We start from the raw sequence: 12,629 nt of genomic DNA, 5'->3' as shown, positions 1-12,629 counted from the left end.
TATGACAAAAATAATCTCCATCTCTCAATAATATACATATTTTGTATACAGAATTTTCAAAAAAATTATGTAACATGTTTTTTTCAAATTATAGAAATGTGAAATGACCCCAAAAATAGAAATAAGAGTTTAAAATTTTGTTTAGATTTTTAATAATTGCATTTATATTTTTAATTTATATATATTTTGTAATACTTTCATAAAACTATTTTCATACTAATTATTTTTAAATTGAAAAATAATTACTGTTTTAATCTTTAGTGTACAGTATCTATTTTCATTTGTACTTGAAGACATTTTTGTAATAATAAGAGTAAAAATAAAAGTAATTCCACAGTTTTACTCTAACAAATTCATTAAGTGTTGCATTCTTCTGTGAAATGAATTTTTAGAAAGTTTATCCTAGTGTTTATTTTGCAACAACCATTTGAATGTAATATTATATTATTATTATTATAGGTGAAATTAAATAAAATAAACACTTGTTTTAATTTACTAAGAATTGACACACAGTATGATCTTATTATACACAGGAGTTGCATGACAATGGGTATTGCATAAAATAAATTTTCAGTGTTTTATTCCAAGTAGTATCTCAGATGATTGCCTAGACACTTGTGCAACCTTTTGCAATTAACAAAAAACAATTTAAAACATTTTATTTATGTTATTATAATAATGAATACCATTTTGATTCAATATTTCTGAGTCTATAGAGCAAAATTTTATTACATTGTATCAAATGCATTACTTTAGAAAAATACATGCACAGAACTACTAAATATCAAAGTGAATAGCATTTAGTAGTTCACTGTGCTTGGAACTGAAAAAACATGTTTAGCTGACTAAAGTCAGATTAAGAGGCACTAAGAGTATTACATGTCAATGTGACTGTCTTTTGGAAGAACAGTGGTAGAACAATGCTGCTTCTTGTTTTAATTCTCTAAATATAGTTGTGTATGGTATTAAAATATCCAAACTAAAGGAATATAACCCTTTCAAGTTTTTTTCCTAACATTTAAACCCATGGAATTGTCTCTTCCAGTTTTGAATTACAGTTTTCTTTTAAAATTAGGTGGAATAACTGATGGTTACACCAATTCAAGTGAACAATGAATCAAATCAATGTGTTTCAGAAGGCAACATTATGTGAGCAAAGTTTTTTTTTATCTGTAATCATCACTGGCAAAAGACATTCATCATGCATTCAGTATATTAGAAATAGACACTACAGTATATAGATAAATACTTCATGCATTATTCAAAATATTGTATACATAATCAAATATCATATAACAGAAAGAATGATGACTAAAAGATACTGAGCACAATAATCAATCACACATGATCTAATCTCTTTCCGTCCATCTTAGAATAAGTGAGACAAAACCTAGAAGATTAGCTTTAAGAAACAAATAATAAACAAATGGTAATGTTTTAAAAAGAATCCAATACTTCAAAATGATCTTTTATCACATCAGTTTTCAGAACAAAGATGTTCAAATTTTAAAAATATAATATGCAGAATTCTTAAAAATAAATGCTTTAAAAACTTGATGAAAAACATTAGGAATTGATAAAATTCACAGTCATTAATACAAAAGATTTAAAGCATTAATAAATATTTTTCTGAACATTTTGCTACTTACATTGCCATATAATCTATTAACAATATAGCCTGTATAAAACCCAAAACTATATATATAAGCAAATGTTCAATAAAGTGATTTTATCATCTATTTAAACAAACTCTTTAAATGTAGCTAGAGATATCTACATAAACTAATCATAAAAATAACATTCTAAATGCAAAGTTTGTTGAAAATATCTACAGAAATATTAAATAACAGTACCGTTAATTTTGAGCTGTTTATTAGAAGTTTGTAAAAGGCATAATTATTTGTAATATATATACAGAATATAAAAAAGCATTTTATAATATATGCATATGATTTGTATATAGTTTAAAGTTTGTAATCATCAGTAGTCTCTTACATCATATCAGGACTGTACAGAAGCTAATTATTATTAATATAAATATATCCACAAAACTAAATATGACAATGATATATATTTCAGAAGAGTCATTGATATTTTATATTTTACCTTATCTTAAGTAAATAAATATTGGTCACAATGCCAACAACTAATTGTTTACATGGATAATATTAATTGCATGCACACACAAAAATCTGTTTTTGAATGTTAAAGATATAAATAATTCAACAAAGTAAGTAAAATGCAAGTACTTTTATTGATTTTAATTTCATCTTCATAAATATAATCATTAATGAACAACTTGTAAAATCAAAACCATTCACACTTTAGCAGTAAATTGGTTTAATGAACAAATATTTTCTGTTTATTTTATAAATGTGCCTCAGGTTCAAACTACTAAATTCCTAAATTCCAAATTGGAATGTTTCAAACATTCAATGACATTTTTAAAACATCGTAATTTTGTATACAGAAAGATTTGAAAAAGTATTTTATATATTAATGAAAGACACAAAATAATATATAAATAAAAAAAATAAATCTAATAAAAACACAAATAAAGTGAACAATAAAAATCCATATATTTGAAGTTTAGACTATTCACAAAAATATAATATTTTCGAGTCTATATTTTAATCTTTTAATCCAACCACAGAAGTAACAGTTACAATGGTTTTGAAGAATAAATTTCTTAACAAAGGTAAAAATAGGTAAAAAAAAAAATTCACAAAGTTAAAAAAGAATAGTCTAAACTTCAAATATATGAAGGAAAAAATATATCCTGAATCAACATGTAAATAAAAATCCAATATGCCTCCATCTTTTCATGTATGATTAATCTGTGGAATTACTACAGAACAATGCCAAGCATTAGCTAGGGATTCTGAGTCTTTACAGTTAATACAACTATTTTTTAACATGGTCTTGAATATCTCCAATGTTTCAAGTGTTAAGTGATAATCATCATATTAATTTTATTATTTTTACTTCATTTAGATTCATGAACACCCCAGACTTTGTTACATATTGAGCTGAAGTGGTGTTTACTGTTATTTATGTCATATTTGTGTTCATATATTCTGCATTTTCAAGATCTAATTGTTGACCCAATGTGCATAAGTTGGTAATTAAATCTTTTGTCTTACCAGGACTGAATATACGCTATGGGCATTTTGTTGTCTATTTCATCTTTACTTTTGTGTAGCAATTTGTAGATTGTGGCATTTCTACAGAAGCATAAGCTAACATTTAAAAATTTAGCAATTCATTTATAAATCTATTTGAGTTCAAAATCAATAATTATTTGCCTAATTGTTGGCAGATGTGGTTGTGCATTGGTGATCTCCAGGTGTGGATGCTTCATATGTTTGTATTCCATTTTTTTGTGCCAGGTTTTGTATTAGCTTTTTATCATATCCATGTGTTATGGCTATTTTTTCTAAATATTTGAGCTCTTTCATGCTGTTTGTGATGTCTGAACAGTGTGTATATATATGTTCATCTGACTGGAGCTCCGAATTCTACAATTTTATAAGCAAGTATGAATGGAAAGGTATGAATAGTGGATGACAATACATTGGTGTTCTACAAACCACATTAATATATATATTCTGGAGAGTCATGGCTATATCCAGGAAGTGAGCCACTGTATTGTTGCATTCATTTACATTTAAACTTAGGTGATAGGGGTTATTGTTAAAAGCATTAACTACCTTGTTGATGTCTGGTTTTGATTTCCATAATATCAGAATATCATCTACAAATCTGCTGAAGAGGATAATTTCTGGTATAAAATCCCTCAAAACTTCCATTTTCAAGATTTTGCTACCAATTTGCATAAGTCTCCTGAAGGGGACCACTGATAAACCCCATTTTTGGGCACAAGTGTTGTTATATTTAAAAAAGGCATAACATAATAAGTGGGCTAGTTCTATTGGGTATATATATAATTCAAGGCTTGTATGCTTGGATTTTCTGCCTTAACATTTAAAATAAGTAATAATAAAGTAAGTGAAAATTAAAACCAACAAAGCAAATTTTGGAAAATGAAAAATTTTGATGAATGCCGAGATAGATTTAATTTACAAGTAGATAAACAAAACTAGAGGTTTATCACATTTTTGATGGCTACAATGTATGTAATCAATAATCTTTTAAATTTAGAAATATTATATTGCAAGAATTGTTGAAAATGGCTTTCACAATTTACCTGATAATGATAAACCGGAAATCAAAACATTGAAAGAACATAACAAAAAAACCCTTAATCTTAATTCTAAATCTAGAAAAACAAAATACAAATTGTAGTTTGTTCAGAAGTTTATTTTCTAAAATGGAAAGATTCTTGATTACAATTCAACTCCATATTATCAGCACACAATTATGAAAGGAACATACTTGAATAGGACAATATTGTTAACAATAGATAGTAAACAAAATACAATTATCAAAAACAATACTGTACTGTACATATCAGACTACAAATTCTTGCTCATATAGATAGCATATCAATATCACTCAAAAATTAACTACAAAATCCATGTTTCTATACAGACAGACTTATAACACAAGTTTTATTCATTTTCAGATATCAAAACTGCATTGGAAAAAAATTCCCACATACATTGCAATTCTTTATACAGTAATAGCTCAGATGTAATATAATTAATTATTATAGAATAAGGCTCTATAAAACTTACATAATAAGCATAAACTAAGTATAAAATCATTGATAAAGTTATTTCTATTATTAGTAAATTATCTAATTGTCGTTTAAACATTTTTATATGTTAAAATCAAAATAAATTGGCAAAAAGATTGACTGAAATTTTTTATTAAAACCAAATAATTTATTCCAATACTTTACTGGTTAAGAATAATAAATGATATGATATAAATAATCAATTTTGGTTTGTTTCTGAAGATTAATGTATAGATACACATGCAAGTTTACCTTTGCAAAAATTATGAAATTTAGCATTAGAATATATGATGACTTTTATTATTACTTAATATAGAAGCAAACTATGCTGTGTTCTTATGTTAAAATCAAGAGATGAAATGATTAAAATGAACAGTTTTGTTACTATAACAAAATATTTGATTTTTCTATTAAATACTCACTTTAATAATACACATGTTAATTTTAAATCATAAGTTAATAAAAATAAACTAATTTGCTTTACTCTTGGTATCATAAACAACATATTTATATGCATAAATTAATTTTCATATTTTATATTATATTCCATTACCGACTTGAAAAATACTTCTTACCGTAATTTTTGAATGTTTGACGTTACTCCAGAAAGCCTGTAAATTCCATCAAGAATTCCATGCTCTTCTATAAATTCTGTACAACATTTTAAAACAAGTGGAACTAGAAAAAGACAGAAAAAAGTGACATTAATCTAATTATTAATTTAATAATTCTAACTGTTCTTAAACTAATAATCAGATATTAAACATTCATACAGAAAATACTTATAATTATCTTCAGATTGAATTTCTAAATTTTGTAAAGGAATTTCTAAAATATTTAATTTTTATTTCGATTTCTGTAATGATTATGATTTTCTTATAAATTTTATCAGGTTATCAAATAAATAAAATAAAATATAAGGCATTACATTTTACTTTATTGTAGCCTACTTTGAAGCTTTTTACTTTATGTTTCACAGTAAATGTAACAAACATAACTGGAGAAGATCCCAAAAATAAAAGTAAACACACCTCTTAATTCCAGCAAGATGTTTTAATAGAGTAAAAACGTTTTCGACCATGGTTAATAGGTTTTCTTCACTTATAACAAAAATAACTTTAAATGAAGTGAATGCAAAGAACATCCCAATATAAATAGAATATATAGAAATTTTTTAACTCAAAGAAAATCTTCATTGAACAAACAAAAAAATAAAGTAATGTAAAAATAACAAAAATAAAATAGCAATATACTGTATAAACACTACAGCATGAAACAATTACAGCAAGTTAATTTCATAAGTGGATCTCCAGTGGACAATAAGGTTTTTGAGTCATTATAGTTGATATAAAAAGCCAATAGTAAACCATATTTTATTTCCAAAGTCTCCAAATACCTGACAGCATTACAACTCCTGATAGGTTAATTATTTTAGCATCCTCCCATTTCACCTGTACATCTTGTTGGCTGGCATAAGCTGCTAGGATTGTATTGCCTAATTTTCCTTTATTTGTAAAATAATGTATATTACTGACATACAAAAAGAAAGGAAATTGGACAATACAATCCTAGCAGTCTAAGAAATTAAGCTCTCTAAATAAATTAAGTGGTAACAATTTTTTAATATAGTACTACATGGTGATTAAAAAAAAATACTATACAATTCAATTAGTAGAGGTATTTTTAAACTCTACAGTATTTGATATGTAAAGACTCACAATAAAAATAATAATAATGATTAAGTGGTTAGTCAGTAAGTATTTTCATTAAAGAGTTGATGGGAAACCATATGAATAAATGAAATTAAGCAGTAAATGAATTATCAGGCAAATAAATTAAAATGTAAAAGTAGTTTAGTTTTATTCTTTTAAGTTTAAAGTCTATACTAAATATAAAACATAATACAGTAAATCAAAACAGTGTACTCACTGTAATAGTCAAAACTTTAAAATGGCAAGAAATTTACATTAAAATATATTAATTTGAAAAATTTAAATAATCTATAGATAAAATTTTTGTAATAGTTAAAAAATTTCTAAATAAGTTTCATAAAAATATTCTCTATTTTTCTGAAATTGTAAAATGTTTTATAATTCTTATAACTAACACTTACTATCACGTCCTGTATTCATTAAATGTTCTCCTAAGTCACAACCAAAAACTCTCTCTTTAAGAATTCCGGTCTGTTTTAATTTACGTCGAGAAGGACGAGAAAGAAGAAACGAACGAAAAAATGCAATTAATTTCCCATGTTTTCTTAGAACTGTAAAAATAGATGTTAACAACCATTACAAAACATATTTATATATATATTTTAACATTCATCTTAATTTTACACTTTAAATTAGGAACAACTTAAGTTTATTAAATACACAGTTATAATTAAATGAATATGATAAACATTTACAGAATATGATATAGATTTTTATTTACAAAATATTTCCATGAAAACAATTATTAAATTTACTATTTGCTATTAATTAATAAATTTTTTGTCTTTACATAAAAATTACTTAAAGCAAGTAACAGTACTGATATGAAAGCATTTTGTTCTGTTGCTATTTGTTTTACACACAAATGCAGAAGACTTTTTAAATCTCTTTCCACTTTTAATTTAATAAGAGACAACATTAATGTACAAAGTACTGTACATGCAAAATGTACATTACATCTTAATACATAGTATAGTAATTATTACACTGTATTTTCATTGTTATTAATAAATATAGAATTTATTAAAGAAAAAATAAAATAAAATTTAAAAGATTCTTATATAAACATTACCAAAAAAATGAATAACTGTTACTCAAAAGCATAGTTTGCAATATCATATTGATAGCAATTTAATTTTCAAAAGTAGAAGGCAAACTGATCAAAATTATTTTAAAAAGTTTATACTTTTGTAAACATTTCTAAATACATTAGACTCTGCTTATTATAATTACAGATAATAGTATCACTCAGTTATTTTAATCAAAACTGACAAAATTGATAAAATAATATAACTGACATAACATTTAACATACATAACCCACGTTAGAATATACTATAAAATCTTTATTGTAATCAGAATTTGATTATCATCATTATTTGAAAGTTAATAGGCTTTTTTTTTTTTTCGTTTCATCAGTGTCAATATGTGGCTGATAACATGTAATCATTATAAAGCTTTGATTAAGATTGATAAGTATTAAAGGTTAATCATTTTAACCCTGCAGTGGTCATGGGAAAAAATAATGTGAGCAGTCATCTGGCACATGTGAGAAGTCAATTTTTAATTTATAATTATTCTAACTTGGAAGTTATTAAAATATTTTAAGTTTTAAAGAGATGCTCATTTAATTAATATAAAATAGATTTGTACACTACAGAGTTTAAAAACTGAAGCAAATGAAATAAAATTCAATGAACAAATTTAATTAATTTTGTTTCATTCATTCAATACAATTTAAAAATTAGGACAATTAATTCAAACAATCTATTACTAAGGATTTTTAATGCTTACATTCTAGAAATCATCAAAAGTAACTATAGTCATGTATTTACTGTTTGATAATATAAAGTCAAAGGGACTTAAAAATTGGTATTTTTTATTAATAAAATTCATGTTAAGCAAACTTTACAAAAATAATCAACAGTCATACTATCGAATAGTGAAAGCCAAATTTTCTCCCAGTCATTTCACCATCTTGTTTAGATATGTTTAAAGAAATAAATAAACAAGTGTTACTCCATACATTTACCTTATTGAGATACAGTGGAATAAAGAAGACAGCAATATGGCCAAGCAATTAAGATAGAAGTCTACCACTCTGGGGAACCCAGAATCAAATCCAGATGGGTTGAAAACCCCAAGAATTTCAAATATGTTAGCCTTCATTTGTCATCATCCAACCAACCAAACCATAATGGGCTTGTTTAAAAAGAAACAAAAACCTTTCCTTAATGCACACAGAGAGGAAGGAGTTATTGAAAAACAAAGTGGCATAAAGAAAGAAGCAATACTCCTTTTTTCAACATTAACTAGAGTTGATATAACAGTCTAACCTAGCCACCAAATAAAATCCTGGAACTGGATATGCATAAAAATTTTACAAATATAAAATTAACTTATTTTGTTGGAAACAATTCATTTTTAGTCTTAAAAGTATGAACTTATTGTAATTCAGTTGTTTTGCTATTTCCATTATTAAAACAATTAATAATCAGGGCTAATTTGTAAAACTACAAATTTTTAAATAAAAAATCTTCCAATATGCCAAACCAGGCCAGCTTCTTCAGTCAGAAGGCCATAATGATTAAGACATTGACCTACCAGTCTATGAGAGCAGGAATCAAATCAGGAAAGGTCAAAAAACCAAGGAATTTTTCAAAGGATGATCTTTCCCAGATATGTCTAATCTGTCTCTCATCGCCTATGATGGGTCTGGAAAAAAGGCCCTCATAGTGCCTACAAGATAAAAACAGAAACAAAGAGACTCCAGTCTCCAATGCACATGTCAACTGAACTAATTGTTCAATGTTGTCACAGCATACAAAGCACTCACTGACTATAAGAGAAAGTAATTTTTGAGTTGGAGTGAACATTGTTTGTGGCATATACCAACATCTGCATTGTCAATGACAACAAAATTGATGTCATAAGAATTGTGGCCAACATTAAAGTTGAAAAACATGCCACAGTGGTTCTTGCAACTTCAATAAAGATGCAAGCAATGTGCTTTGTATTAAACAAAATATAATTGTTATTGAATTTATGAGACCAAGATATGATTATATTACGTATTAGCCAAACTCATTAACCATGAAATATCTATCCTTGTCTAGAGGAATGCAAATCTACTTCACATTAAAGTAGACTCTGCATAAATTGATAACACATGGTTTTGACTGTATTTTATTCATTTCACTGACCTTATTAAAAATATCTATTATTTAATTCTGCTTGTTTCATTTGAATTGTGAAATACACACACAAATCTTAAAAAGTTTGATATATTTTTGATTTATGATACATAAATTTTTAAACAAATAAAAACACCTTTAACTAAAGGCCTTAATTTAATATTACATAAATATTTTTGAAATTTTTTAGTTATTGTAATCAAATGCATATTTTGTCTTTTGTTCAAGTGAAGCATTTGAGAATAATAACTAAAAAGTTATCTATGTTAAATTAAAACTTATTTAATTAAAAAAGACATTCCTATTTGTACTTAGAAAGTTTCTGTCAAGTATTATCATGGATAGCACCTACTCAAGAGTTTAGGCTGAAGAAAGGAAGTGAGTGAAGGAATAAGAAAGAGGAGAATTCTAGCAAGTATATAAATTCAAATCTTTGATTTAAAATTTACTTGACAATGCATCCGGTATATTTATTAAATAATATTTATAAAATACATAGTTACAGTAATGCAATTCTACTAATATAACTTGACAAATTAAATGGAATAACAAATTTTAAAAATATCTATTTCTTATCAAGTCAATTTTAAAATCTACAAAGTATTTAAATGCTTTATAAATCAAATAAATTTCCAGGATTTCAACACTTAAAAAAATATGAAATCAATACAAAGTTTTTCATCTCTATGTTACAATTTTCTTACTTAATTCATAAATTTTGTCAATTAATATTGATTTTAAAACAAAGTATTATATTCATTTAGCTAATTTGAATCTTTGATATATTGCATTTATAGAAAATTGCTCTTTTTCATTACATTGAGAAATCTACAAATACACATTTAATATGCACTTTTACAGTATACTGCTTAAGGATGGAAAAATATACAAACTTCATATGCATGTAAATATGGAAACATTGCTTACTTGACATAAAAGCAAACATCATTATTCTTGTAATATTTACTCAATAAGTAGCATTATAACATATGTATAATGTTACTCATTATTATGAATTTTTTTGTTTGGAAAATACAGTACAGTGGGTGATCGGTTAATGAACACTTCCGCAAAAGATTTTTATGATCGGACAATGAATACATGTTCAGATAACAAACACTTCACTGAACAAACATAAAACGAAGCAACGGAAAATAATGAATGCCAATTGATTTTTCCTTGTCTTCAGGTAACAATTTGAAACCTTTCAGAGTGCAGGAGATGTCAACATCGACGCTCAACCCAATACTGATCAGATAGTGTTTCCCTGAACTCTCCATTGAAATTCCAGCTTTTTGTTTACTTTTCTGACAAATAATTTTTTTTATAGTCTTTGCGAGACTGTCGGGCACTCCATAAGTTTTGCGTCAGTTTTTATTTTCTAAAGGTGAGAGTTTAACTGTCCTAACGGGTATTCGTTAACATTTTAACACCAAAATTTCAAATTACATTCGGGCCTCATATTTACATAATTCTTTCATGTGCTAGTTGATTTCTGTTCTCTGAATTTTTGTGAATGCTTTTCTGAACTTTTTATTTCAAACAGAAATTGATAATATTATGGAGCATAAAAAGAGTGGTGTCAAGAACCGTGCTCACCATAGAAACCAAGCAAGAGATAATAGCCAAAGTAGAGAGTGGGCAGAAGATGTCTGATGTTTCTAGGCAGTATGGCAGTATGGTCTACAGTAGGCACAATCTTAGCTCTGAAAGATATATCAAGAAGTCTCAAGCTGCTAATGGAGTAATGAAAATCACATCTGAGAAATAAAGAGAATTTTAGAGTTTGTAATGGAACCTGAAACTGATCTGATGACAGAAGAACACCAAGAACTCTTGAATGAAGAACACCAAGTAACTCTGCAAGATATGTTTTCTTCTGAAAAAGAGGATTAATGCCAATAACTACTGTTAAATATCTTTTAAAGAAGTGGGAAGATGTCACAACAACTGTCTTAGAATGGCATCCAAACCAAGTTGAGGTTAATAGGCTTAGGAAGCTCTACAATTATAATGCTATTAATTATTTCTGAAAAATCACAAAGAAGAGAGAAAAGCAATCAACATTAGACAGATTCTTTAACCCCACAAACAGAAAAACATTAATAAAAATCAAGACTGTGTATATATGTACTTTTATTATTACATATAAATAAATGTAGTAAGAAAGTATATATTTTTTTATTTATTTTTTGGGTTCTCCAGAATGAATTAATCAAATTCCCATAAAAACCTATGGTAAATCGATAATCGGTTAACAATTCAGATGAAAAATCTTGGAATGGATTATGTTCGTTAACCTATCACCTACTGTACTTCAAAACAAGCAATGAAAGAATATTTTAAATACTTTCCCAACATTTAATATATTTATTTCATTTTCTTTTAGTTTAAATATGTATTTAAAATCAAAATAAAATGGAATGAAAATTTGTATAATATGCGTAAAAAAGAATGTAAAAAAACATTTATGCATGTAGATTAAATAAATTAGAATATTTAAGCAATTCAAAAATATTGAACATATATATATATATATTTCAGATAATTTGATTCAGATAATTGTTTCATATTATTAATACTTTGATTCTGATAATTAAAGTCCAAGCAAACTGGATATATTCATTTTTGTTTTTGACTCTTTTTCACTAAGACTTAGTTCACTAAAGAGAACTAAGATTTTTGATAGAAATAAAAATTTCTTCAGAGAATATATCCTATCCAAAATTTAAAAATTTAGTAAGTATTTTAACTCAAAGCATTAAATAGTATAATTGTATAATACATGCCACTGAATTACATGCCAATTTTTGAAAAGTAAGATCCTGTTAAGACAGTTCAATGAACTTTAATCAATTATAATGCCATCTGGATCTGTCTCTCTTTCTCTAATATGATTATTAGAGAGAGAGAGAGGTCTGTATCTGTATGAAAGATCTGTTCATCACATCTATAGAGAATAAAAGGAATTAATTTTATAGATTTATTGAAGGCAAAACCAAGTAATAAGAATGATATTGCTGCA

At 26.0% G+C, this 12,629-nt stretch overlaps 1 protein-coding gene across 2 annotated transcripts in view; it reads right to left on the bottom strand.

Annotated features, from left to right (window-relative positions):
• The window catches only part of LOC111618925, an 84,218-nt gene that overhangs the window by 16,071 nt on the left and 55,518 nt on the right, over positions 1–12,629 (bottom strand). For both annotated transcript variants that reach the window (XM_023360556.1, XM_023360555.1), the window contains 2 exons: positions 6,813–6,962; positions 5,275–5,377 (listed from right to left, as the gene is read on the bottom strand). In XM_023360556.1, the coding sequence (XP_023216324.1) occupies positions 5,275–5,377; positions 6,813–6,962 (253 nt within the window). The remainder of the gene's footprint in view (positions 1–5,274; positions 5,378–6,812; positions 6,963–12,629) is intronic.

The sequence above is a fragment of the Centruroides sculpturatus genome, unplaced genomic scaffold, assembly GCF_000671375.1.
Source record: "Centruroides sculpturatus isolate CEXI.00-Female unplaced genomic scaffold, Cexi_2.0 scaffold58, whole genome shotgun sequence".
Taxonomy (NCBI): domain Eukaryota; kingdom Metazoa; phylum Arthropoda; class Arachnida; order Scorpiones; family Buthidae; genus Centruroides; species Centruroides sculpturatus.
This window is presented reverse-complemented; position numbering and strand designations above follow the sequence as displayed.